General features: G+C 48.5%; 9 protein-coding genes across 9 annotated transcripts; 6 read left to right on the forward strand and 3 right to left on the reverse strand.

Moving 5' to 3' along the window:
* Positions 1 to 495: 495 nt before the first annotated feature.
* Positions 496 to 1,272, forward strand: EI90DRAFT_3044752 (uncharacterized protein). Its single transcript, XM_039059358.1, has 3 exons — positions 496 to 635; positions 709 to 1,020; positions 1,143 to 1,272. Exons 1-3 carry the CDS (start codon positions 561 to 563, stop codon positions 1,251 to 1,253), a joined length of 498 nt encoding a protein of 165 aa, XP_038919728.1. The 5' UTR covers positions 496 to 560; the 3' UTR covers positions 1,254 to 1,272.
* A 1,079-nt stretch (positions 1,273 to 2,351) lies between these two features.
* Positions 2,352 to 3,295, forward strand: EI90DRAFT_3044758 (uncharacterized protein). Its single transcript, XM_039059359.1, has 3 exons — positions 2,352 to 2,410; positions 2,460 to 2,721; positions 2,779 to 3,295. The coding sequence occupies exons 2-3, from the start codon at positions 2,708 to 2,710 to the stop codon at positions 3,023 to 3,025; spliced, it is 261 nt and encodes an 86-aa protein (XP_038919729.1). The 5' UTR covers positions 2,352 to 2,410; positions 2,460 to 2,707; the 3' UTR covers positions 3,026 to 3,295.
* Positions 3,296 to 6,301: 3,006 nt separating this feature from the next.
* EI90DRAFT_3044764 (ring-box 1) lies at positions 6,302 to 6,692 on the reverse strand (the record flags this gene model as incomplete). The annotated part of the gene is made up of 4 exons (XM_039059360.1): positions 6,302 to 6,359; positions 6,419 to 6,504; positions 6,556 to 6,626; positions 6,683 to 6,692. 4 exons carry the CDS (start codon positions 6,690 to 6,692, stop codon positions 6,347 to 6,349), a joined length of 180 nt encoding a protein of 59 aa, XP_038919730.1. The 3' UTR covers positions 6,302 to 6,346.
* A 216-nt stretch (positions 6,693 to 6,908) lies between these two features.
* EI90DRAFT_3152445 (tubulin binding cofactor C-domain-containing protein) lies at positions 6,909 to 8,375 on the forward strand. Its single transcript, XM_039065791.1, has 5 exons — positions 6,909 to 7,111; positions 7,169 to 7,287; positions 7,341 to 7,817; positions 7,866 to 7,985; positions 8,040 to 8,375. The coding sequence occupies exons 1-5, from the start codon at positions 7,045 to 7,047 to the stop codon at positions 8,235 to 8,237; spliced, it is 981 nt and encodes a 326-aa protein (XP_038919731.1). The 5' UTR covers positions 6,909 to 7,044; the 3' UTR covers positions 8,238 to 8,375.
* Positions 8,376 to 8,891: 516 nt separating this feature from the next.
* Positions 8,892 to 10,747, forward strand: EI90DRAFT_3044767 (uncharacterized protein; the record flags this gene model as incomplete). Its single annotated transcript, XM_039059361.1, has 7 exons — positions 8,892 to 8,902; positions 8,960 to 9,142; positions 9,216 to 9,696; positions 9,746 to 9,817; positions 9,875 to 9,945; positions 10,002 to 10,281; positions 10,340 to 10,747. The coding sequence occupies 6 exons, from the start codon at positions 8,892 to 8,894 to the stop codon at positions 10,270 to 10,272; spliced, it is 1,089 nt and encodes a 362-aa protein (XP_038919732.1). The 3' UTR covers positions 10,273 to 10,281; positions 10,340 to 10,747.
* On the reverse strand, positions 10,491 to 12,326 carry EI90DRAFT_108307 (kinase-like domain-containing protein). Its single transcript, XM_039051463.1, has 5 exons — positions 12,268 to 12,326; positions 11,895 to 12,207; positions 11,760 to 11,834; positions 11,508 to 11,705; positions 10,491 to 11,458 (listed from the first exon to the last, which is right to left on the reverse strand). The coding sequence occupies exons 2-5, from the start codon at positions 12,060 to 12,062 to the stop codon at positions 10,709 to 10,711; spliced, it is 1,191 nt and encodes a 396-aa protein (XP_038919733.1). The 5' UTR covers positions 12,063 to 12,207; positions 12,268 to 12,326; the 3' UTR covers positions 10,491 to 10,708.
* EI90DRAFT_3044770 (uncharacterized protein) lies at positions 12,128 to 14,230 on the reverse strand (the record flags this gene model as incomplete). Its single annotated transcript, XM_039059362.1, has 3 exons — positions 12,128 to 12,175; positions 12,264 to 12,763; positions 14,175 to 14,230. Coding segments are annotated over 2 exons (435 nt in total), but the record flags the coding sequence as incomplete, so codon positions are not given.
* A 166-nt stretch (positions 14,231 to 14,396) lies between these two features.
* On the forward strand, positions 14,397 to 16,259 carry EI90DRAFT_3044773 (uncharacterized protein). Its single transcript, XM_039059363.1, has 6 exons — positions 14,397 to 14,697; positions 14,760 to 14,848; positions 14,904 to 14,996; positions 15,050 to 15,368; positions 15,425 to 15,478; positions 15,528 to 16,259. The coding sequence occupies exons 1-6, from the start codon at positions 14,607 to 14,609 to the stop codon at positions 16,151 to 16,153; spliced, it is 1,272 nt and encodes a 423-aa protein (XP_038919735.1). The 5' UTR covers positions 14,397 to 14,606; the 3' UTR covers positions 16,154 to 16,259.
* Positions 16,260 to 18,219: 1,960 nt separating this feature from the next.
* EI90DRAFT_2911348 (Dopey, N-terminal-domain-containing protein) lies at positions 18,220 to 25,026 on the forward strand (the record flags this gene model as incomplete). The annotated part of the gene is made up of 29 exons (XM_039054419.1): positions 18,220 to 18,435; positions 18,491 to 18,637; positions 18,694 to 18,774; positions 18,831 to 18,959; positions 19,014 to 19,172; positions 19,224 to 19,360; positions 19,408 to 19,588; positions 19,645 to 19,815; positions 19,868 to 19,978; positions 20,028 to 20,139; positions 20,260 to 20,753; positions 20,805 to 20,991; positions 21,047 to 21,179; positions 21,241 to 21,491; positions 21,543 to 21,600; positions 21,647 to 22,400; positions 22,451 to 22,687; positions 22,739 to 22,890; positions 22,942 to 23,094; positions 23,150 to 23,225; positions 23,285 to 23,414; positions 23,446 to 23,568; positions 23,629 to 23,737; positions 23,788 to 23,996; positions 24,046 to 24,260; positions 24,300 to 24,383; positions 24,432 to 24,559; positions 24,614 to 24,693; positions 24,791 to 25,026. 29 exons carry the CDS (start codon positions 18,220 to 18,222, stop codon positions 25,024 to 25,026), a joined length of 5,253 nt encoding a protein of 1,750 aa, XP_038919736.1.
* Positions 25,027 to 25,113: the final 87 nt, after the last annotated feature.

Below are 25,113 nucleotides of genomic sequence, written 5' to 3' on the forward strand. Positions count from 1 at the left end.
ATTGTGGATGGGGTTCGTGATCCCTACTATTTTCGTACACCACTGAGGAGGAAGTCAAATGAACCTCCCACTGTGACGAAAAAGAAATTCAGCAAATTCCCAAGAGGTTGCTCCGAGAAATTACGGGACGCGATGGTGTCGCACATCGCACTGAATCCCGGACTCCGCCCGTTCACGTTGTGGAGAGTCTTCCATGAAAAGGTATGTTGTATTCTGACGTTAGGAGTAGGTTGGATTCTATCTCTGTGTAGAACCCCGACAGGTCGCCATTCACCTACTTGAAGTACCACCAAAAATTCGGCGACTATTTTTCCAGGGAAGTAAGCCTATACCTTGGGAAACACAGAAAGCTTCCAGCGGGAATCGAGGCGACGGCACCAGCTCCAGGCCACACCCGGAATAAGAGTCACCCAACTCCTCGAATGCCCTCTATTGGCCCCGACTCGAAAGTTGACAAGGACCACGACATCAATCGAATGCTTCCTTCCGGGTGCCCAGTGGCCCAGAATAGCAAGCGCCACAAAAAGCGAGTAGCTTTCACACCCCATGAAGGACGGCAAATGAAAGCATTTTATGCAAAGATGCGACCGAAGTGTCAGTCTGAGTACCAAGTGTGGAAACTGTTCTCGCAACTGGTGAATAAATTGGATTCATACCTAAGCGTCGAGCAAGTGTTGCAGTCACTCACCAACATAAACTCTTTTATAGCATCCCTCCAGGCGAGCAGAATCCTATCACTCACATGCCCGTAGAAATCTTGAAGTTAAGATTATCGGTCCCACGAATCATGAAGGAAGTGTAGGTGACAATGAGGAAGACCGCGAAATTCCGACGCCACAAAGGACCCGACATGGAAGGAAATCCCCATCCCACGAGGGTGGCAGGCCAGATGATTGGGTACGAAAGAACCAACTTTCAACAAGGGATAATAGGTTAGACACGGAGGGCCGCTCCCGATCACAACCAGGTTTCTCAAAAGACGAATGGGCTGCAGCGATACAATGGGTTGTAACTAGGGGGGTCCGTTAAGCATACACGCGAATGTGGAAAGTTGGCGAGCGTTCAGTGTGAAGGTATGCATCGAGTTTGGCTGCTGTTGATAAGGTGCAAATGAGCGCGGCTCTAACCTGACCCAACCATAGAATCCATCACATAATGAGCTCGAGTGGATCGGGCTCTATTATGCGCAATATGACTTCTTCCAGGGTATTGAACGTCAATTCACTCGGTATGACAGGAGGTACTTGTGTTGAAGAGCGCGGATCACATCCGGACGATGCTGGGTGTTCAGAAAGGATCAGTCTCATCTAGATCTCCCCAATGATCTGATCTTGTAAGCTAAATGATACATGTAAGAACATCTTAAGATCGAGACCAGGATCGATTCTTGACTGATGCTTCTAGTGCTGGAATACAATTGGACATGTACTGCACAGACACACTCTTCTAATTTATTATGACCACTGAGTCAAAGAAAAAGAAAAGGAAACTGACTCTGGAGCCGGAAACGGTGCCTCCGAAGCCGGTTATCCGAACGGTGTTCGCCTTGGCTTCTCCTGAGCCTGCCGTAGTCTTTGGGGAACGGCCCAAGGGCCGGCCTCGTTTCGACCTTTCCGACAAGGCCATCGCCTACGGTATCTAGCTTGCGGGCCTCTCGCCCAAAACGTTCAGGCAAATTCGAGAGGAAGATTTGAAATCATACGAAACGCTTCTGAAGTGTTCACTTGTGCCTCATGCACGCCGGATTCAAAATGGGCGAAAAGGCGAGAGGCGCTCGCAGGCAGAGGATGGCACCATTGGCCCTCCCAGGGTATAGTCATCATGACATTCGCCTCCCAGACCCAGGAGTATCACGAGAAGGGTCCAGAATTGACCCGGCGTCCTGTATGAAGTGTCATGGCAACTATCCAAGTTTTATGGTTACATCTCGTCTTGGATAGGCATATCAGAAGTCATGGAAGGCAAGGCCTTTACTGTAACCCGGACGAAAGATCGCGAGATCGTCGATGGCGATTTACATATTCAGTACTTCGTGTGCAACCCTTCCGTGATTTTCCAGCACGCAGCAGGATGTCTACCGCTGGCTCTAAGGATTGGCCATAAGGAACTCGTGCAAATCGTTACCCGAGGGAAGTATGCATCTTCAGAGAGCCCGTATATTCTTGTGAAGTGGTGCAGGCCCTGATACACGTGTTGAATCATTGGTCCTCGGAGTCGACATCTGTAAAAAGCCATTGCATGAGATAGCACATAATTCTCCAGTCACCTCTCGCATCCAGACCCACTGAGATCAACAAGAGATTGACTGTGGATAGTGCATTGAAGTGCGAAAGAAGCTGATGTGGACGTGTCTCACTTGGTCTTGGTTCTGATCAATTTCATGTCACAGCTCATTCTTGCCAAAGGACTCCTAAAAAAGAGAGTTGAACGAGTGCATGGATATGCGCTCATGGCCTTACTAAACTTCAGGAATATGTTGACTACGAAGCACATTGCAACGTGTCTAGTTCTAGAGACACTTCCCCAAAGGTCGGGGCGACCCGGCTGGCGGTGGAATGCCTTGGCTGTCCATGTTCCAGGAGGGATCGAATGATTTTTACCCTTCCGTACCGTTGTCTTAGGCGGCGAGCTATGGACTGGAGGGACAATCCATTCATGATGGTATGCGCGTTTGCTGTTATGCAGTTTAGCGGATATTCATACATTCATGCAATGGAAGAACTATCAACGCATGGCCATTTAAGAAGCAGTAGCTTCTGCAACGTAGGAACCACTTACCACTTGTCTGGTTGCCTCGTTCTTTGGCAGCGCGCTGTTTCTGAACTTGGAACAATGTCGGCTCCATGGCACGGTGTCAATGTTGTTCCAACATAAATCGAAGAATCAGGGAATCAGACAACAGTTGGTAAAAATGTTTAGATGCTCTGTGCCTCAGACTCGAACCCAAGTCATCGTTGCTTACTTGTACCCTGGCCTGCACGTTTCGCGCTGGAGTTCAATAAGAACTCTTCAGCTGATGACGTAGGCTAACCAACAGTGTGAGTTGCAGGGCAGACACCGTTAGACTCGCACGCGAATGAGATAGCGAGAGTAACGCTGGTCGTAACCCGAAGCATAGAAATTCGGCCAATGGTTAAATAACCCCTTGATTGACCTCGTCGAGCGTGAGTAAAGATGAAGCTGTAATTTATACAAAGAACAAGCGCATGCACATTGAGCACAGCTCGCTCGGTGCAGAACGAGTCTAGGTTGAGCTCAATTCTGAAGAAAACTCTGCGAATGGGGTTGCTCTGTGGATTCGGTCAACTCCGTTCGAATTACATGCTCCGACCCATGGAGCGTACTCGCTGGACGGCGTGTTGGGGTATCTCTTGGACAGAACGGACAAGCATACCCAAATCGGACTTATCTCTTTATTTTTCACTTTATTTACCTCGACCGAGCATGCAGGATAGATATCCAGAATAAACGACAACAACCATGCATGGGGGCCGTACTTAACATCTGTCGTTGAATGCCGTGCTAAATCCAAATGATTGTCCCTTTGGACAGTGCTTCTGCCCTGTAGGCTCTGTGGATATCTCAACGCGGCTCGTACTGTCCTCCGTGGTCTCGTTGTTCACTCTGCATGCCTGGCCATTCCCTAGTCATTGTACTTGCGGCGGGCGACTTGAGGGATGCGAATACGTGCTTGTTGCCAGTGTGACGCTTTTCAAATACCTTACTACTCAAATACATGGGTTGCTCAAACAACGCGTTATCTTTGCTAAATGGCAAAGCCAGCTGACTCGGATCCCACCTTCGCAGATTCTTTAAAAAATGATGCTGCTCTTTTCGTGTTGCTGCTCAAGCTCAAGTGTCAAGATCAACTCTGCTCAGCCGTAAATGTGGCCCCGAAACTGGTGCCAGCGTGTAAAATGACCCATCGAAACAAGTCGGGGCGTGAATCTGGAGTAGTGACTGAGTTCTTCTCGAATCCCAAGATCCGGCTTTTTTTTGCACTCTATTTTTTTACCCGCTACAAACGCGACAGTGCGACTAGCCCGACTAATTACATCTGACTGTACATGGGGACTCGTCAATACAAGGTAGGGTTGTTTGTCGGGGTGATGGGGTGGATTGTGATGTTTGGTCACTTTTACGTCGTGTCTGGGTATGCGTGGGGTGTAGTGTCTATTTCACTCTCTCTCTACGGGGGGTTACGGTCGGGTGCTCCTGTTTCTCGTTCCCCCGCTTTGCGTCGCTCTCCTTCCATCTTTTTTGCCGATGGCCCGCGACTTCTTGATGAAGTCTGCTAGTCTAAGAATACTTTTGGGCTTCCCTATAATCTGCTCTGACGACCGCGGCCCAGCACGTGTCTATGTTTCTTAAACTGTGGGCATACGAGGATATGTTCTCTCGTCTGGTTAGCTGTTCCACATGTGCACACTCTGCTCTCTGTGTGGATCCGAACCGGTGGTAGTATTCGCCCAGGCGTGCGTGGCCGGTGCGGAACTGGACCAGCGATTTGAACCTGGTGGTGGGTTTAGTCGATGGGGGGAGATCCGGCTTGCTACGGCACTCCGTCGCTGCCATTGCACCGAGTCTTACTGCAATCTTCCCACCATGGTCCCTCCTGACTCACTGTTTGACGAACTCAGGTGTATTATTACCAGGATGCGTGATATTGCATGGTCAATTTATGATAACACCCTACCGCAAGTTTTTCTTTTCTTGTGGAGGGGTTGGCGGGCTCTGCTGAACATGTTACCAATCCCCAGTTCTATGTTAAGCATCCTGGGAGGCCTTAAGCATTTTCCATTATCCCCCTTGCGTCCGGGGCGGACTCGATAGATCCTGGAGGCCTGCATGACCAAACGGCTACTGAGCGACCATATCCACGGACACATCGTAGTAATGAAGGCCGTACTCCCTGGCTCCTGGTAAGCCTAGTGCACCCTCTTTTCTGACTGAATGAGAATTCTGGGGTGCAGGAAATCAGGACGAGTGTCGTCAGGAGTCGACCGAGTTGCCATCATGACTCAATGGATCCAGCAGTCGCGATTCCACTTTTCTGCTTCATTGATTTTGACAGGTACTAACATGAGGCCCTTCCATTAAGAATGGCTCTTGTACATCTGTGTGGCGTTTTGCTGGCTATCATACCGACATCGTTGCAGCATTTGCCATTTCACTGGCTTTTGACGCTGTCGAGTCTGTCCGACAGCCTGCTGTACGAACGGGGGAGTGCGAGCGGTGACGTTATTTCTTTTTCAGCTCGCTGCACAGTCATTATTTGCTGGGCAGGCGCTGAGCCGTGGTCGGCCGCTCTACAGGCTTGTGTCGTGGGTTCAGGGTGGGGACTGACGTCGACGACCGTTTGTTAGGATGAGTATGTCCGCGCGTGGATCGGAGCTTTTAGCCGCGGATGCTGCTAGGTGGGTTTGAAAGCGATGATCAACAACCAGCCCACTTTCACTCCACTTGCACGCAATGGATCAACTCCCCTTCCACACACCCCGCTGGCCCCGTCGACACCTTAAAAAGGGCTATCAGGCCTAGCGGCCAGCTAGAACTTGGCCGAACGCTGCGTCTCTCTGAGAGTGCATCGTTGAAAGGCGTGAATACGAATGCCCGTTAAGCGGAAATACAGTAGTCGGCTGTATGATTATAATGCAAAGGTCAGGATGAATGCAGTGGACTATGGACCTGGAATGACATGAGCCTCACTTGGTATGAGGGCCACCCTAATATGTTGAGCAATAGGGCCCGGGACATATCACAGTTCATAAGTGTCCCAAAGCCCTCGCCTCTCAATTTCTCGGGTGCGATGAGAGTACTAGCACGGTCTGCGGTAACTGGCGCCGCGTATTAGTGGTTATTCTCAGCCACACACTTTCTTTTTTTCGGATCCCAGTTAGAGCCGCGTCTGACATGAGGTGGAGGTGAGAGCGATAGAGAAGTACTAATCACCTTACCATCGGAGCGGGCAGGTTACCACTTGAATGTCCCAGACCCCCCCGGGTGTCGGGACGGGTTCATAATCGGTTCCCGCAAAAGCAAAGGTTTATGTTGACGGTCACTCCTTACAACCTGTCAGTTGAGTGTTTGGCCGAAATTGTCAAATGATGAGGTTTCGGAACCCCAACGTGCAAGTCCCGAGGAAGCGTAAGGCGACAAAGGAAACAAAATCTCAAGGGATTTTCGACTATACGTGGGTGACTGTATGACCAACGTAGAAAGGGATATTTTAAATTAGAGTTATAGAACATCTGGCACGAATGCGTATGGAAGTCTGGGGTGAACATTGCCTGGTGTTACACGTGTGTAAGGGAGGAAAGAAATAGGCGCCGGAGCCTTGTTCCAATCATCGACCGTACCTATTCAGTCAAGTACCATGAGGTGAAAGCCATGAAGGATGAAAGGAGCCAAAGCATACTTCTGCATCTCCCACTCCCTATTATCTAGAGGGCACACGTTTCTCGTCTTCAGCCAGCGTGCAATGCAGTGGAAGTGAAATGCATGCTGGGATAATTGATCTATACGTGAACGAAAGAGGATCTAACTGGAGCTTACGTTACAAATGCCCCATGCAGCATTGCACTCTTCTGAAGTAGCAGACACTTGATTGGCCTGGCAATCGATGCCTGACCGCCCAATTGTCAGGAGAATAAAGTGACTGGCAAAAAAGGGGCGGACTGACAAAGGTCCATGATGTGATTTCTGCAGATCGCACAATTGTCGACCACAATATCTAAAGGAAAAGTAGTGGGAAGGCTGCCCAAACTTATAAACCAAAGGCGCTGATACCCCATGCCCATAATGCCACCGCATTCCACTGGAGCACAAGATGTCAAAATGGAATGGCCTGGTGGCAAGTGACTAACGTCACCTTTTTGACTTCAAATCTCTTTTTGCTCGACTCCTTTCCCTTCTTGTCTTCCTTTTCGTCGTTCAAGTCAATGGGGTCAACATCCATGGCGGCCATCTTTCTCGGTGATCGGTGCTTGTGAGTAAGCGCGACCGCGAGGGGAAATTGGCGGGTCACGTTTCTGAATAAATTGAATGGATGCCCTCACAGACCAAGACCGTGCGGCCGCGTTTCTCCAGTCGTTCAGAGAAAAGTGCAATGGTGACCTTGTTTGCTTGCTCTTTAAGGGAGCTGGCTTCCATTGGTGATGATTTCTAGAAATTTTGAAGGACTTGGAGGGTCCGACCGATGTCCGCTCGAAGATCTCTCAACTCAGAAAACACCTAGTACAAGCTATTCCATTTCTACCACCATACGACCGGCGACAATGTGAGATTGTCAGTGTCGTCTCATAGCGTGGAGTTGTTCAAATGCTGAGCTTTCATGATAGCAAGTGAGCGACCTTGAGAAGCGGGTGACCGAGCGTCGCTCATCTGAAACTTCGAAGTCTCGCTTTGCGTTCAAGCGAACGGCTGTGGCGAGCAAGCTTTCTCCAGAAGACATCGTAGGAGCAGGGGAGGTCCCAACTCCAATTCCGCAGATGGCTGAAGTGATGCCCATGAACACATTGCAAATGACCATTTCTGAACGCACGAATGAGATTATTACCCTTCATTCTCTATATTCCCTCGGCCTTCGAGAGGATCGGGGAAGGCCAACGTCTTTGCTTATTTCACACATCGATTCTTGCATCATCAATTTACTCCCTCGCGCTTCAACCAACGTGGAGCCGGCTCCGGAGTCACTCCCCATCACGATCGTGCATGTTCGCAATATAAGGCGAACAGTTCTTATCCTCCCCAAAATTTCCGGCAGCGTATTGCTCCACGACTGCCATGACAGTCTTGTAGTCATCGATTGCCAGCAGGTAGATACCGTCCGCAATTTCAATGTCTCAGGCTGAGGCTTTTCTAAGATGCGAATGCATACATCATCGAATACGGTCATTCTGTTATATGTTCCAACAATACCAGTGATCGAGCACTGTTCAGATTTGCGAGTTGGTCCCTATCCAGCATCATTACCCACATCAGCTGTCAGTTGCCTTGTGCGGTTCCCACTATCGTTTGCTGACAGTGCATCCCATTAGTCTGATAGCAAGCACCACGAGCTCCAAGATTTCAACTGGATAAAGGAAGGACCATCTCCGAATTGGAGTCCATTAGACCATTCACCTATTGAATTCCAATGGGACGTATCAACGCAGGATTGGAAGTTGGTGCCTTCAGGAGGAGAGTCTGAGATGGATAGATCTGCTGTCTTGAGAGCTGTATCGACAGTCGAGTAACATAAAGCCTGCTGTAGACATGGATGCCGCACCCCTAGGCATTCGTGGTTGTGAGTACGATATAAATAAATAAACAAAAACATCTATGGACCCTAGTGTTGCTTAGCGTGTTTTTTAACATCTACCCGTAGATTTTACAATTCTTGCGCTCAAGGATATCTTGCGGAGCACTGGGACCTTGGATACACTCAACCGAATTGCGGGACATTTTATGGAATAAGCCACCGATAGATATTCCTGACACATGAAATGAATATGCAATCCGATCAGATGGCAGTGCGTGGGAACTGAATGGGCTGTTGAAACTGTGACCAAGCGCTACAAGGGTTTGCTATTAGAGTGTGTTTTACTCGCGCTGATCACTCGACTTTCTTACACGGTACGTTCTCAGCTAGGGTTACAAATACGATACGTCATTGCCGCCTTTTACGCCGACAGATCATATTTTGCAGCTCCTTACTGATGTCTACACAAAATGAACCTCCATCATCCCGACTCGTTGTGGTGCGTCTAAGTCATTCATATGCTAACGTCTATGCAATCCAAAGTCATTGGATAGTTTGGGACTGTGATCTTTTACATGGTTGCAGCTATCGCAGTAAGGGTGCTCATTGTAGCAATACTATGCTGTGCACTGAATTCTATACTCCTTAGATGATCTTAGCGTAAATGCCTGAATCTCTTTCTTGGTTCCCGCACGCATCTGAGTGGCTTTTTTTCAGAAACAAATGGGTTCTTAACAAAACCGACGTTCCATGTTTCTTCCTTTTCATGCAACTTTCCATCGCTGTCGTACTATTGGTCATATCGCATTACTTCAAGCTTATACACCTAACTCTCAGACTTGATCCGACAACCGTTAAGGCTCTGGCCCCGATGATTTCCATTAATGTCCTTGGACTCAAGTACGTAGCCATCACCGTCTCAGACCTGTTTGCTCTCAAACACGACCACTTATGTTATGTGCAATGGTTACAGCTTCAACAACTTGACACTTAAATTTGTAGATGCATCATTCTACCAGGTCGCTCGTGGACTTCTTCTCCCCATCACCGTAGCTCTCTCCCATGTGTTCCTGCACACGCGCCCGCCCGTTCGCATTCTTTGCTCGTGTGCGGTCGTGACTCTCGGATTTTTTGTCGGTATTCTCATTGACTCGCCGTGGACATTCGGTGGAACTGTCGTTAAGCCACCATCTCTGATTGGGGTGACATTTGGGATCCTCTCATCAACAACCACGGCTCTCCACGCGGTCGTCATTAAACGCTCCCTGGAAGCCGTGAATGGAAGTACTTTGCAACTTGCTTGGTACTCGAACCTGGTGTCTGCGCTAGTAATGATTCCTGTCATTTTCGTCGCTGGGGAAGTCCCTGCTATTCTTGAACTTTGGTTGGGTCTGACTCCTGCCGGTGAGGGAGTCAGTCCGCTCGCAACGTTTGTATGGGGCTCAATTATAACGGTCGGTGCACTCATTGTCTTTAAATGCCTAGCTTACTTAGTGACATTAGGGAGGAGTTGGATTTTTGATTAATATTGCAGGATTCCTAAGCATTAAAATCACTTCCCCTATCACTCATATGGCAGGCCTCTCGAAATCATTTGCATGGACTTACGAACTGAAAACTTTGTGTTCTCAGGTTTCCGCTGCTGTCCGCGGCGTACTGCAAACGTTCTTGAGCGTTGCTTTGTTCAAAGACATTGTCACCAGGTTGGTGGTTATTCATCCCCCTGTTCGCATTCGTACTGAAGTGAAGGGTTTATTAGGGGCCGTTGGGCTTCAATCGTCATCATACTTGGGGGATCGATCTACTATACATGGGTCAAAAATGAAGAAACGGCGGCAGCTCGGCGCAGGTTCAATGGCTCAGCACCAAAGGACGAAGAGTCAGGAGGTTCCGCTAGGGGATTTCCCTCTTCACTAAGTGGTAGGCCGAATGGTGCATACGAACCTATTCCGTTACAAGACGTGGGCGAACGAGAGGTGCCGCCAGTGAAGATCGAGTCGTCGAACGACTTTAAAGGACCAGAGGCGTAATGAAGAAAGGTCATTGACTCTTCCTATTTAGGCATAGTACAGTTTTTAATTTCGGGTCCCTCTCTAGGTTGTGTAATATATATATATCAAGTAGAAGGATAATGCTCTTCCGCTTTTTTGTGCTGCCATCGATTGTTTCATTTTCAACACCTGCGCAAGCATCGTAGACAAGCGGCATCACTACCAGAGGATAATGCGAATATACAAAGTAGTATAGATATATACTATATCCCGGGCCGCTCATCAGTGGAGAGCAGCTTAACCCATCCGTTACTAGAGTGATTTGTACAATACGACGGATGCAGGCCATTTGTCTGGCAGTTTGTGCATAGACTCGCCCATTGACTTCGTGTGTGTGCGGGTGGCTACACGACGTTGAAGGGTAACTACCAGCAGGGACAAAAAATTCAAAGGGAGTGGTATTCAAGAGCTGCACTCATTGCGCCTTCAACGGCTTCCGAGATCTTCGTTTACGGTGGCGTTTGCCCTTCAAATTCCCAGCCACAGATGGGTCAATCAGGGCTGGCGCCGACTCTGTTTCTGTTTCTGAAACGACACCAAAGTGTTGGCGCATCCCACGGTCCAATTGTGTAATAATTGCGTCGAATCTCAGTTTCAAAGTCTCAGCCGTGCTCCCCGCCCACTCGTTCTGCGTTTGTGGCGTCCGCCCTTGAGGCATTGAGCCTAACGCACCGGGAACGGTTTGTCGTAATTGCGCCAATATGTGCCCAAATCTTGATCTGTAATCGTCAGAGTCACGGGCCAAAAGTTCGCGTCCCCCTTTGGGAGCTAAGCTTTGAGCCATGGCTACAGGATCCCTCCCAGCAGGTCCATCTTTCGGTGGATTAACGACGTGATCAGGGTTCCAGGTGATTGGATGGGGAGGTGGCGTTGCAGGAATGACATTGATGTCAGCGGAAGGCATAGCGCGAGGAACGAGTGGCTTGGAAATCTCGACATCTGAGCATGGGTTGGGCTTAGCGTAGGCATCCGTGGCATCCGTGAGTGATTGAAGGATCTCCCTCATCCCTGGCCGCATATGGGGGAAGAAGGCGCAACAACTCGACAACACTTTCTCTTCGCGGTGAGACAGATCCCAGTTCCAAGGCGATTGACCGAGTCTTATTGCATCCATCAATTTAGCGTCATTCTTGAGTGAAGGGAAGGGCTCATTGTCAAAGAGTATCTGCCTAAACTTTAGCTAGGCGTCGGGATGGAGAGTCCACAAATCTAACCTTGATGCAAGTACATGCAAAAGAGTAAATGTCACTGGATGGTGTATTGGTACCACTTTCCAAGACTTCTGGAGCACAGTAGCGTAATGTGAACCCAGTTTCTGACGATGTATGCCCCGTCGTCAGTCCATCAGCCACTAAAGATAACCCGAAATCGCATAATTTTGCACGACCGGCATCATCGATTAGGATATTGAGCTATTTGGAATTTATTAGCTAACGTCGGGATCACAAACATACATCGTAACCCACAGGTTTGAGATCACCGTGGATAACAACAGGGTCGTGATTGTGGAGGTAGGTCAGTCCTCGAGTGACATCAAGAAGCTAGTCGATGTGGTCTCTGTCAGTCCAAAGAGACACGTCGGCATCAATCCCATTACCTACCAGCGACACTCGATCGCAAGAGGGGTTGTGGTGCAGATATTGAGTAAGGTTCCCGTTTGAACACCATTCCGACACTAGCGCAGCCTCTGGCACAGCACCACTGACTTCAATCACGAAACCGACGAATCTCACAATATTGCAATGGTCTAAGTCTTTCCATATTTTCATTTCTCTCTTCAAGTGCTAGATTGGGGCTAGCACTTCCAACATTATCAATCCGACTAGGGAAGTCACTCACCTTAATTGCTTTGCGTATCTCCTCCACGACAGATGGCATGTTACTAATAGGCGGTCTGAGTACTTTGTAGCAGACCTTGATGGAGCAGTGGTAAAATGAATTGGCCGTCATGCCAGTGAAATGAAACATACATGCTTTGGAGCTTCATCGCCGTACGAGACCCATTCTGCTCGGTAAACTTCAGAATAACCTCCTCGGGCGACTAGAGCCTTCGTGGCAATCTGGCGACTAAGATTTTGCACATCTTGAACACTAGTTAAGCCTTCGACCAGGACTGCCGAAACGGCATCCATGGCTGATTGACTGATCAAAGCAATGATCGAAGCTCAGGAGGTGATGATAAACGTTGAGATGCACGAGTGGGCTTCCCGCAGAGACGATCCGCGAAACTAATTCTGCTAGCGGAAGGAGTCTGCTGTGCAAAGCGACTCTTGTTGGAGTTGTGGATTCAGACGTGGGCGGAGCTTGGGACAACCCCCAAACACGGCCAAAAATGGCAGCGTTTCTGGCTGAGAAGTTCCATATTGAACTGGAGGACACGTTCCCGCCGCATGGCCGCAGGAGATCAAAATCAAAGCAAACCAAAAGCTGTAGTTCAGAAGCTCGTATGCGCGCGCACACGCACGCTGACCTGTCCAAATGCAATACTGCCGTTTTCCATTCAATAGTCTACGTGACGAATTTCGGTTCCGCGCTCGCTCGTTGCGCGAAGGCAAGCCCGGCAAAGAACAGCTCATATCTCTGCAACCAGATGAGCTAGGGACTTGCGGTTTCTTTTAAAATGCATGTATTTTACTCCTACAGATTAATTAGCCACCGATAATCCTAATTCTCGTTTTTTATAAATTCACATTTGTCACAATCCCCCCCATTTTTCTCAACAACGGCTGGATGGAAAGAGGTGAAAATTAGGCAGTAGGTAGTTCTTGTAAATATCTCGAACCCATTTTTTTTTCTAATTGATAGGACTTTTTCTTGTTTCTTAATCAGGTTATGTGCCATTCCGGTGACTCACACAGTCCCCACTTTCCTCAACAACTACTGAGTGAAACAGGATAAAAGTCGCGCAGTGAGTAGTTCTTCCATATGTCTCAAACACATTTTTTTTTCTAATTGATAAGATTTTTTTTCGTTTTTTAATTAGGGTGGGTGTTCAAGACCGTGCTCGATGTAGCTTGACACCGTCCCCCCTGATTTCCTCGACAACGGGAGGGTGCAGCGCAGTGAAAGTCAGACAGTAAGTTCTTCTGGTATTTATCTCAAACCCATTTTTTTTTCTAATCGATAGGATTTTTTTTCGTTTTTTAACTTTCATCCCATTCCACCATCCATTGTTGAGGAAAAGCCATCAAACCTGAGGTGAGCCCGCGATGAAGACAGAACCCAATTAAAAAACGAAAAAAAATCCTATCGATTAGAAAAAAAAATGTGTTTGAGATAAATACCAGAAGAACTTACTGTCTGACTTTCACTGCGCTGCACCCTCCCGTTGTCGAGGAAATCAGGGGGGACGGTGTCAAGCTACATTGAGCACGGTCTTGAACACCCACCCTAATTAAAAAACGAAAAAAAATCTTATCAATTAGAAAAAAAAATGTGTTTGAGACATATGGAAGAACGACTCACTGCGCGACTTTTATCCTGTTTCACTCAGTAGTTGTTGAGGAAAGTGGGGACTGTGTGAGTCACCGGAATGGCACATAACCTGATTAAGAAACAAGAAAAAGTCCTATCAATTAGAAAAAAAAATGGGTTCGAGATATTTACAAGAACTACCTACTGCCTAATTTTCACCTCTTTCCATCCAGCCGTTGTTGAGAAAAATGGGGGGATTGTGACAAATGTGAATTTATAAAAAACGAGAATTAGGATTATCGGTGGCTAATTAATCTGTAGGAGTAAAATACATGCATTTTAAAAGAAACCGCAAGTCCCTAGCTCATCTGGTTGCAGAGATATGAGCTGTTCTTTGCCGGGCTTGCCTTCGCGCAACGAGCGAGCGCGGAACCGAAATTCGTCACGTAGACTATTGAATGGAAAACGGCAGTAACAACAGGTGGCAATGTCCGTAGTCAACCAACGTTCTGGCAGTCTCCAGCCTTCAGGGAGGCCTCGATGACTTGCTTGGATTTTACTAACATCTTAGAGTCTAATCCATGGTTCAATTCCCTGATATCCCTGCTTACTATGAATTTGATAACAAGTTTGTAGTTTGGGATTGTCTCATTCGAAGTGAGTTTCAAGCTAATTAAACAAGCCATGAGGCCGGATCTGCTTGCGCGCGGGCGACCCGGTACAGTATTGAATTACCAATCAAACGACATAGCCCATCTTCAATTGTCACACGGACATCTCATGCGTGGGTGTGAACGATGCTTCGCAAATGCTTCTTAGTGGTAGCTAGCTTGTGTGTGACAAGCACCTACCCCACCTCCCATCATTGAACAGTCTTCTGGTGTCCGTATCGATCTCCAATGTCAGCGCAGGAAGTCCCTCTTTCGCAAATGACCAGTGATAACGACCAAAAGATCAGTTTTTGGGAAGGTCCGGTAAACAAGCTGGAGAGTAAGACGCCCCGAAAATCTGCTGATCGCGCGGGCAGTTCACCTACACAATACATTATTTAGCGCTGTTCGGGGACCTATTAGCAACAAACGAAAGTCTCGAGTGGAGGGTTCGTGAACTAGAAGAAGATGTTAAGGTCGCTAGGCGTGATGTACCTCGATCACCAGTATACGGGTGAGAAGTGGATACTCAAAGATGTCTCCTAGGAAAACGCTTGGAAGATCGCATACACATCGACGATCAGCAAGATGGAGAATCTCTCTCAGGACTACGAGGTGTTGCAAGACTCGTTGATGAAGGTTATTGTCTTGGACAGTCCATTCCTGTGCAGGGCTCATGTACGGTGGCTTAGGATCGTGATACCATGTCATTGGCGCTTATCGACGGGGATAATTTCATTTTCTCTGCGAAGTACTGGAAGAGAGGGAAAGATGGAGGCCAGGAAGCGGCCACTGACCTTCGTCGTGCACTCCTCGAAGTAGCTGGGCCCTTGCCTTTCCATCAAGCCATCCTTTACTTCAATAAGAGGGGGCTTTCGGATGCGTTATATGCAAACGGCATATGTTCAAGAACCGAATTCGAGGAGTTCATTGTCGGTTTCAATGGAGCTCCACATTTTTCCATGACAGATGTCGGGCAACGGAGGAAGTCCCTAGACACTAAGATAAGGGGTAGGAAGCCGTGTTCACTACGATGCGCCGGCTGCTTATGAAAGTTGGATATCCAGAGACAATGAAGTTGCACGCACATCTTCATCAGACGAAACTGGTCCTTCTTGGCGGTAAGAGGTCGTGAGACGTGCCTGCCATTCTTTGACCTAACGTCCCCAGGTGGTCACAGCGAGGTGTACGCAGGAGAATTCCTTGCGCTTCAAGCGAAGGGATTATTGGAGAAGTTCGTGCTACTAAAGGGATACAATCCACTAGCCCGAAATGTGGAATCCTTGGAGTTGTCATCACGAAGGATTGATGGCCTTTTTCTTTCTGACCGACTGCCTGCGACTGGCACGAGAAGCAAGGCCCGAATTGACCCATATCTTTCGGCAGCAAGCGCAGGCAAGACCCAGAAGAATGCTGACCCGAGAGAAGTCCCCCAAGTGTCCACTCACGGCGAAGCATGGAAGAGGGAACTTATCAATAAAGGCCAGCTCACCCGGAGGGGAAAATCACCCAAGTTACAATATCAGACCGACAGTGAACTCACTGAGACTTCCCCGGAAGGTAACGGGGCCTGGCGATCGCTAGGTGATAGGCTCGATGTTTCTCCCAGATATGGAAGGAGGAGTCTTTCTCCAGCGTCCCCTCGAAGCGTTTCGCCGTCCTTCAGTGACGGAGAGGAAGGCACAAGTTTGACACTTTTAACTCCTGCGCCTCCTGAAGAATCCCACTCATCACGACTCCCATCGAACGGCAAGCCTACTGATAAGCTGCTACCAAGGGGTCGCACATCCGCTTGATGTAGATAATCTTTCAAATTGACTCTGTATTTCATTCAGAGTTTCGTTGAACTCTGCTTGCACCTTACCCGTGTTGTATCAACCCGATAGATGAGTATGCCACTGATATTTTCATGTTGCGTGGTGTCAACGGTGCCTGCTAGCAATGTGATGGGGCCTACCTTTGTGACACAAGCCCCTAGCAGACTAATGCTTCACGATGTCTGCATCTGTGCCTTTTGCTCCGATGAGGAGTAAGTCTAGAAACCTCCGAGCTCGATTGAGCCAGTTGAGACACCTAAACGTGGACGCATTTCAGATCATCTCAACCAGGCCCTATGACGGGATCGACTGAGTGCCTCCCAGGATCTTTGGTTGATTGGGATGGTTGGACAGTTAGTCTGATCCAATGCAGTTGGTCGTTTGCTGCTCATGACAATCCATTATTCACATCATCTGACCTTGAAAGGTGTAGAGAGCGAGCTGTGATGTGTGCTTGATAATCGCGAACTGAAGGCGTCGCAGACAAACAGGTCGTTTCCACAACAAACAATGATATGGGGAATTTGAAGAAATGACAAGGTTAGCTCACCAGCCGTCCCCAGCCACGGGGGTGCTTGGGATGAACGTGAACGGTCCATTCCTGCTTCTTCTGGTCCAACTGATGGAACGTCTATAGTTCCAAATCCAAAACATGGCGTCATGTTCCCGGCAATGATTCCCGGTCGGGCGAAGTTAGTCATGAGGACCAAAAGCTAGCCATGCGGGAAAATGCGTAGTGCGAAAGTGCCAGATCCTCCTGTTCGACTTGTGGTCCAAGAAGAGGTGGCCTCAAGGACGCGGAGGCGCGTATGAGATTGACCTTGCACGGTGTTTGAAGTTGGATGCCGGCTCGACGCTGAAGCAAACGCAATCCCAAGTGTTGTAGGGCTCTTCAATGGCCTGCTGGAGGCAACGACAAAAATCATGTGTTCGGAATGATGGGTTCATGCCAGGCAGTGAAAGCGCCAACCTGCCAAGTGCCAATAGCAACGAGGGATTGAGGATCAAGTCCTCTGCGGGCGTTGATGTAGACGCTGAGATGGCGCCAGTTCAAAGTTGTGCTTTTGATGTTGAAGTAGATCATGCACGACAGCTAAGAGTTGTGATAGATCCACGTATGTGAGAGCTTAGGTTCAAATATATCAGGCCCCCAGTCATTCGCCCTAGTCCACGCACGGAGCATGTTGGGCAAATATCGGGTTCCGGATGGCGAATGGGGTCGCCTTCGTAGCGGCGGGGCGGATGGCCCAGTTTAAAAATCCCTCGAGCTTGTAGCAACGAAATAATAAAGGCCAAAGACGTCGTATTCGTCCATGTCGAATCAAGTCAGACGCGTCCTGAAGCCTCACAAGCTAGAGCATCTCAGACGATGACCGAGATGTGAAATCGACGCAAAAGCTCACCACCTTCAAGGGAATAGAAGCCCAGAGCCCAAAGGCTTAATCCGAAGGGGAACAGAGATAATTATCCTGCGAGTCCCAGTCAAGAATAAGCTACGCATGCAGAATTGAGTGGGAAGTCAAAAGGCTCTAAGTGATTTGACCAACCGGCGAGTTGATGGGTGCCTACACGATGTGGTAGAAGTGCCACACAAGCCGACGATAGAAGCAAGGCGGCTCAGAAAAAGCACCAGACTCCAGCGGACTCGAAGGCAGGAGAATCGAATTCCCCCAGAGTGTTACTGTGTGCGGAAGCACATCATTGTTTGGCGATGACTGTCCCTATCCAGCAGCATCTCGGGGCGAAATTGGGGAAACTCATTCACCTGATGAGGAGCCGGGGTAATATGTGCTTACAGCATATAAGCGCGTTTTCATCTGGATAGCTGTCAAGGACGTGGGAAAAGTTGGAAGGCATTCAATCGGGGAATCCCGATATAACTGTCCTTAAGCGTTCGGGCAGCTCATCTTGCTGCGAGAGTTACAGCGAGCCTGCAGCGTCGCCATACGCTTTCATTGTGTGCGGGAGGACCTGCGAACTTATTGACAGGCTCGGGTGGTCACTTACCGTGATATCTGACGGAAGGATCGTTACGTCTATACTCCATGGCCACGGCGTGGAATGCTCTGCATTCGCCAAGTCCGTCGCTAGAAGCATGTAGGAGCTACATTCACTTTTGTTTCCGGGATTCTAACTCGGTGTCAGTGCAAAATGACCCAAAGTTTAAGAAGTACACGACAGCAATTGAGAAGTGTTTGACGTCCTTCGACAACGTGCATGAATGGGCCGACTTCATCTCCTTTCTGACACGACTCTTGAAAGTGAGTTGCTGTCCTTGGAGAAGGGATGGGCCAGCCTGACATGGACTGTGAATAGACGATGCAACTGTATATGCAGTTTAAGGAGATCCCTCGGAAAGTCATTGTTGCAAAGCGGCTTGCCCAATGCCTCAATCCTGCGCTGCCCACAGGTGTCCATCAAAGAGCGCTTGACGTATACTCCCACGTTCTTGCTCTCCTCGGTGTATGTTTCCTGAACTACGTCATTGTTTTCACTAATCCATATTGGGGTCTTCGTAGCCTGCTGGTTTGAAGCGCGATCTTGCTATTTGGTCGTTGGGGTTATTTCCGTTCTTTGAATATGCTGCAACTTCCGTCAAGGTTCTGCACTCTCCACCGCCCAATCGGCTCAATATTAATGAATTTTATATGCACAGCCGACACTCCTGAATCTATTCACGATGCATTACATCCCGTTGCAAGGCGCGCTTCGTCCCGCCATGAAAGGTCTAATTGTTGCTTTATTGCCTGGGCTTGAGGAAGAAACTGGCGAGTTCTTCGATAAGGTATGCACTTTCGGTGAAGTCTACCGTTTGGTTGGTTCAATGACCAGCACCCAGGTCCTAAATCTTCTTGGCCAACTAGCGGAAACTGTCTCGGAGAGCTTTTTCCTCGAAAACATCTGGCTTATTCTTTTGACCGTGCCAACAGTTCGGGGCCCGGCTCTAAATTTCTTGTCCAGGCGATTGTCAATGTTGCAGCGTATGCGTCTATTGCGTGTAAGAGGAGAGTCCTGCTAATAGGCGTTTCTACTATTGTTAGAGCATCAGCCTGTTAAGGGCACCGACGTCGGGCTTATGATTCGTGCTTTTGCAGCTGCTCTCGAGGATGAGCATCTTTTGGTCAAACGCGGTGTTTTGGATCTTCTCGACCAATCGTTTCGGATTGATGGTGCTGCTTTCAAGGGGTGAGAGTTGTTTGTCGCCGGCCGACTGTATCTCATCCTGTCTCTAGTGCACCCTCGGAGGACCAGACGATCCTCATGAAGGCCACCATAGGCGTCGTGCTACGGAGAGATCTTACTCTTAATCGTCGTGTTTATCATTGGCTTGTTGGGTCCAAAGATGAGACAAGCGAGAATCAAGTGGCATACCTAAAGACTCATTCTTTGGATCTCCTCGCATCGACCTTAAGGGTGAGTCCCAAATATCTTGATCCCTTCCGCAATCTTTCGTTGATCATCTCACTCAGAAAGACATATATGGTTCTCCAATGAACTCAAATACCGTAAGATCTTATAAGATCTTCATTTCATTCTTGGACAAATGGGAGATCGGAAATCTGCTGACTGAAAAACTTATCCTTGACGCATTTCGAGCACCCTTTGCTGCAGGGAAAGTAGATGGAAGGCCAGATCCTGAGGTGTGTGGTGTATCTGGAGTAACAAGACTTCTTCTGATCTGAGCGGCTTCAGCTAGCCGCCGCAGCAAATGATGTGTACGAACGCGCGGAGCTCTTGATTGTGTGGAAAGAGTTGCTTGCTTCCATGTTATCGTCCATTCACTCAGGCTCTGTTGTGCAGCAGGTCCGTGCAGTGTATTGACTTCTTTTGGTTCTTGCTGAATGTCCGACAGGACTTGGACGTCTTGCGGCTCGTGGTTATGGACTTCCGAAGTCATGATGAGGAAGCCAGGAGGGTACACCTACCCCTCTATCTTTCCGCGGTCATTCAAATAGCGTTTGTGGGTGCATTTTACTGCCTGTTGGTTCGCCTACTGAACTCTATTTAGATTGAGACGCGAAGGAACGCGATTTCTGTGGCGCAACTTTCTGGTCTGCTTGATACGCTCGTCCATGCTCTTTCAGATATGTCGGCAAGGTCTCTGGTTGAATGGGAAAATGGGGATTCTGGACTGTCTCCTATTCCACTAACGAGGGCTAAGCAATTATACGGTCTCAGGATTGAAGGCGAAGACGAAGACGATGGTGGCAACCTCCTCATGCCGATTACGCCAATCTCTTCATCTTTCCAATTATTGTTGAAATTGAGTCGTGAATGTGCTTCAGATCTCTCGGGAGCGACAAGTGACAAAAAGGAGCTTTTCTCGTCTCTGGGGAGCATGCTCTCGCTTCTGGACGCACTTGTTCTACGCAGTGCCAAAATTACTCAAACCCCACCAATTATTCCATGGGATCCCTCTTCTTGGCTGGAAGCTATTCTTCCTTGTATCACCCAAGATTTGCCCTTCGAACTCCTCGATATTCTGCTTCAGTTACTTATAACATTATCGGACACACCCTTCTTGGAACCGCCTGTTTCAATTGACCAACGATCCGTTATGGGAACCCTCCTCTCACAGGTGAAGTTTGGTAGACACGTTAAGGTATCGGCATTCTAACGTGACCCGCAGTTATTCCTTTATCTTAAACCTTATCAAGCCCCATACCACGTTCGCAGTGTCCACTGGATTTGGACTCTGGAGGACCGCACTCGTCATGCACACGTGGAATCCCTTATCGCCTCGAGACTCTCTGATGCGAACATGAAATGCGATCCCAGCGCTTTCGACGAGTTTGGAGTGCTCTGGCGACACACGGGTGTGTCTGGTGTTTCTCGTTTTTAGTCTGTCTCATAAAGAACTCCTCCGGGTAGATGATACTTTCCTTCCTGGAATTCGGCTCAAAATTCCTATGCTTATCGTACTCGATTGTTTACGAAGCGGGGACCCATCTCTCCGGCGGACAGGCGAGACGTGGATGCGGACATCCTTGAAATCTTACCTACGGTACGCCTTATTTTACCGATCTCAGCGTGCCTTGGCATTCCCGTTGACTGCTTGACGATAGTATTCTGGATCCCATTTTGCACGATCTACTATCTCCCAACATTCTCCGTGTTCCTCACACTGCTTCCTTCAACGGCCGTCAAATCCGATGCTTTCTGTATCCGCGTGCATTTGACCAAAACTATGTCCAATACTTGTTAGAAACATTACTCGCGGTGACAAAGTTTGGTGGCCAAGGATTCATCCGGACGGCGCATACTACCCCGTTAAGGCGAACGCACCACCCAACTCTTGTCTCCACCGCCGAGAAAGGTAATTCATCCGCGTCTTCCACCTTGATTGCGTTGGTCTAAAGTCACTAAGGGAACGTTTTACATGCGGAGTCGACGTACATAGACAGTTTAGTGGAGCTACTTCTTCAGTAAGCCAATGACAAGTTGGGTGTGCGGCCTCATTTACACATCGAGCAGGTTTATGCAAACGGATCCCGCCCCACCATTGGTCGTTGGGATGCAACCACACAATATCCGCATAAAATCTACTTGTGTGGACCTGATTCAATCTATAGTTTCGCGGGGAGAAATAGATTCAACGAGTTTGGACAACATCGAGGCAAGCCTCATTAGCCAGCTTTACATTAGTGTCCACTCTAGACAGCTGGACTTACAAAACAAGCTGTTGCATGCGCTTCACTCCGTCATCGTTTCCTCGTCCCATCCTCAAGGTGGTGCCCAGCGATCATTCGTACCTGATGCCTTTCCTCCTGATCGGGGTGAAGCACGTCGTAGCATTCACCCATTATTACTTCCCACAATTCTGGACGCTATGAGCGTGTCATCAAATAGAGCAATTCTTCAACACTGGATCGATTTTGTTCTCATGACCCTGGCTGAACTGCATGCACCGTCTCAATTCAACCTTTCCGTGTCCGAATGTATCTGTCGACAGTTGCGCCTGCGACTGGCAGAGGTACTGCAATTTTCTTCCGGAAGTTCCCCGAAGGGAAAAGCCACGGCGTTCTCGTCAACAACTGACAGTGGATTTATCACCCTTCTCAACGCATTGGAGCGATTAGTGCTGGCAAGTCTTGTGAAGAACGACAAGCAACAACTGGGGGACGAGTCGGAAGGGGAAAAGGGCGGAACTGAATCAGCTCCCGGACTTCTTGGGTTTGTGTTTGGCTCCGAGCCAACGCCGGAAGTTTTGAATGATCAGATCACGGTGAGGTACCATGCCGAATCGTTGCGTTGGGATGGCTCACATTTACCCAGGCCAAGTCCCCGGGGTACCGGTCGCTCCGCGAGGCCACTCGAACACTGCACACAATCTGGTCTTCGACGGCGGAACTGAATCATGAATCTTCACTCGCCATCAACGAATCCCTTTCTCTGATATCTGGAAGAGTACGTTTGCGGTGCTCCAAGGTCCTCGAACGATTTTTCAAGCACCTGAGCAACGAAGTTTTCGAGTTTCTGGTCGAGTGTTGGGTCGAGCAAGCCAATAACCAAGTTTGTGAAGAGCCATACTATCGATTATCTTCCCCTGATTTTTAGTCATAGCTGGGAATGCCTGTAGATATGCGAACTATCGACGTTGTCGATGCCCTAGTATACGACGCACGCACTGTAGTGCAGATGACTTGCGAGGGTTTCATGAACCGTGTTGTTACGCAGCTTGATCGGGGCAAGAAAACGTTGCCCAACCCGGACATGTAAGTCGACCATCAAGAAATACCGTCTAACTGCTAACTCATCTCGAATAGAACCGATCTGCATCTGCTAGGTTTCTTGGAAGATTATCTTTCGCATCTAGAGGGGCCGATCGCTGTTCAGGTCTGGCCACGACTTGCTCAAACGGTCAGGGAAGTCGTTGCTACCCCTCAAGTATACAGAGCGCAGATGTTCCCGGTTTTAAGGTAAGTGTCATCGTTCCGTTGACAGGGAATATCGACCTGGAATTCCTGACAACAGGTGTATGACTGTGGCGTGTGAGAAAATTGCCCAGACCTCAGCAATGGAGGATCGCAAACTTCGAAAAGATATTCAAGTTAGTCGCACGATCATCCCGTCACAGCTTAAAGTGTAAGAATAAGCTATCTTATTTAGGATCTCTATGTCAAAACGGTGGATAACTGTGTGCTACTTGCCGGGAAGTCTTTTGACCAAGGCAATTGGATACGTCGGTCAACCAAAGAACCCGGAGTATCAAGTGGCAGAGTTTCCCCTTCCATGCCAGGTAGTTATCTACAATCAACATATCGAACGAGTCTTCTTACGAAATCTAGAACATGGGGTGAATGGACATGAGAGATTGCTCGGAGCCGCCTCAAATGAGACAAAAGCCGGGATGACCGTTGTGGCAGAGCCGGCGAGTACATCTCATGCTTCACGTTCATAGATACTATGATACTAATGATTCTTTGAGTAGATTGTTGCCTTTCTGGCAACAGCATGTCTTCCGAATCTCCGTAAGATTTTGGCGGATACCGACAAGCAGCTGGGGGTGTGCAGCAACATTGTGTACTACATCGTCAACAACGCTTCCAAAGCGAGGTCTAGGTAAGGTACGCCGCGGTGACGCTATGGAGAACCCTAACCCTATCAACTAGCAAAACATTGGATTTGGACGACTATATCCTCGATCTCTTGTCTGAGATGGTTAAGATCCCAGGCTCATCAAAAGCCTGGAAACCTGTAATTCTTGACAGTTTCAACGATGCACGGTTCTTCAATAGCCGCCCTGCGGTTGGTCAGAAGTGGAAACCGCTTATTATGGCACTGGTAGATTCAGACAAACAAAGCCTGTCTGATCTAATTGGTAGGACTTACCACTTGGATCATCAATTCGTTGCTGAGGACTCTTCTAGCGCGAACTACGGCAGCACCATCAACGAATATTTTCACAAGTCGTGAGACCGAGATGTTGCTTCGGTCCCTCAATCTGCGCCGCCTTTCGTTTGTGTTGTATTCTGGCGAAAAAAACCATTTCCTGGTGCAACTTCCGACGATTCAGGAAAAGCTCGTTGATGTGCTGCGCATGATATCTGTTTCGCCCATCGTTCAAAGCGAGGCACGAACTATTGTTACAGGGGGAATTTGGAACTAACTCAAACTGCCACAGGTGTTCCTTTGCATGCGAATTCTTATTTGTCGTTTGTCACCGCATAATATGAATAGCTTCTGGCCCACCATCCTGACAGAACTGGTCAGTGTTCCCTATTCGTCGATTATCGAAGCTGACGCACATATCTAGTACCGTACCTTTGAACAACTCCTCACATCTATTGCCCCTCCAGATGGCTCTGAAGAACTCACATTTGTTCTCTCTGCATGCAAATTACTCGACTTACTGTTGGTGCTCCAAACGGAGGAGTTTCAAGTGTGAGTATCTCCGCATTTCTTTAACGGGCCAGGGTCTGAGTCTTGAACAATTAGGCATGAATGGATCTTTACAACAGATACAATTGATGCAATCCTTCAGCCTGATGGCTGGTCTCCTACTGCCCTCATGGACCGTCTTTCTGAGCTTACCCTGAGCACATCCTTGAAGGCAAGATACATCTCCCCATGCCCATGAATGATGTACTAATACCATACCGAAGGAACGTGCAGGCACATCTCAAGCTGCCCATGCAGTTTTGCGAAATCACCTGCCGTCAAGTACCGGGACAACGCAGTTACGGAGGCCTCTGCTGCATGCCATCCGCAGCATTTCTAGCCTCTCCCAGCTTGGCCCCTTCTTTTCCACCCTCAGCATGCTTTCGTACGAAAGTACCTACGCTAGGAGCTTGATTGATTGGGATGCAGTAGAGCAGGATTTCTTAGAAGAAATGTTCGAGGGGTTATGACTTCCATATCATAAAATTATTATTCTCTTACTTGTAATTAAAACCGAGACACTGTTCTCCACGTTACTGTACATGTAGGCAGGACTC

The sequence above is a fragment of the Cantharellus anzutake genome, assembly GCF_015039405.1.
Source record: "Cantharellus anzutake strain C23 chromosome Unknown EI90scaffold_10, whole genome shotgun sequence".
Classification (NCBI taxonomy): domain Eukaryota; kingdom Fungi; phylum Basidiomycota; class Agaricomycetes; order Cantharellales; family Hydnaceae; genus Cantharellus; species Cantharellus anzutake.

Bases quoted from the DNA above. Each gene is read 5' to 3' on its own strand.
- EI90DRAFT_3044773 (XM_039059363.1), top strand. From the start codon at position 14,607: ATGTCAGCGCAGGAAGTCCCTCTTTCGCAAATGACCAGTGATAACGAC. The intron at 14,849-14,903 runs GTACCTCGATCA...GATGTCTCCTAG, and splicing joins TTAAGGTCGCTAGGCGTGAT to GAAAACGCTTGGAAGATCGC. The intron at 15,479-15,527 runs GTAAGAGGTCGT...TAACGTCCCCAG, and splicing joins GAAACTGGTCCTTCTTGGCG to GTGGTCACAGCGAGGTGTAC.
- EI90DRAFT_108307 (XM_039051463.1), bottom strand. From the start codon at position 12,062: ATGAAAATATGGAAAGACTTAGACCATTGCAATATTGTGAGATTCGTC. The intron at 11,706-11,759 runs GTGGGTTACGAT...AATTCCAAATAG, and splicing joins TCCACGGTGATCTCAAACCT to CTCAATATCCTAATCGATGA. The intron at 11,459-11,507 runs GTTAGATTTGTG...AAGTTTAGGCAG, and splicing joins TTGCATGTACTTGCATCAAG to ATACTCTTTGACAATGAGCC.
- EI90DRAFT_3152445 (XM_039065791.1), top strand. From the start codon at position 7,045: ATGGATGCCCTCACAGACCAAGACCGTGCGGCCGCGTTTCTCCAGTCG. The intron at 7,818-7,865 runs GTAGATACCGTC...GGCTTTTCTAAG, and splicing joins TAGTCATCGATTGCCAGCAG to ATGCGAATGCATACATCATC. The intron at 7,986-8,039 runs GTCAGTTGCCTT...GCATCCCATTAG, and splicing joins CATCATTACCCACATCAGCT to TCTGATAGCAAGCACCACGA.
- EI90DRAFT_3044752 (XM_039059358.1), top strand. From the start codon at position 561: ATGAAAGCATTTTATGCAAAGATGCGACCGAAGTGTCAGTCTGAGTAC. The intron at 636-708 runs GTGAATAAATTG...ACTCTTTTATAG, and splicing joins GGAAACTGTTCTCGCAACTG to CATCCCTCCAGGCGAGCAGA. The intron at 1,021-1,142 runs GTCCGTTAAGCA...ACCCAACCATAG, and splicing joins AATGGGTTGTAACTAGGGGG to AATCCATCACATAATGAGCT.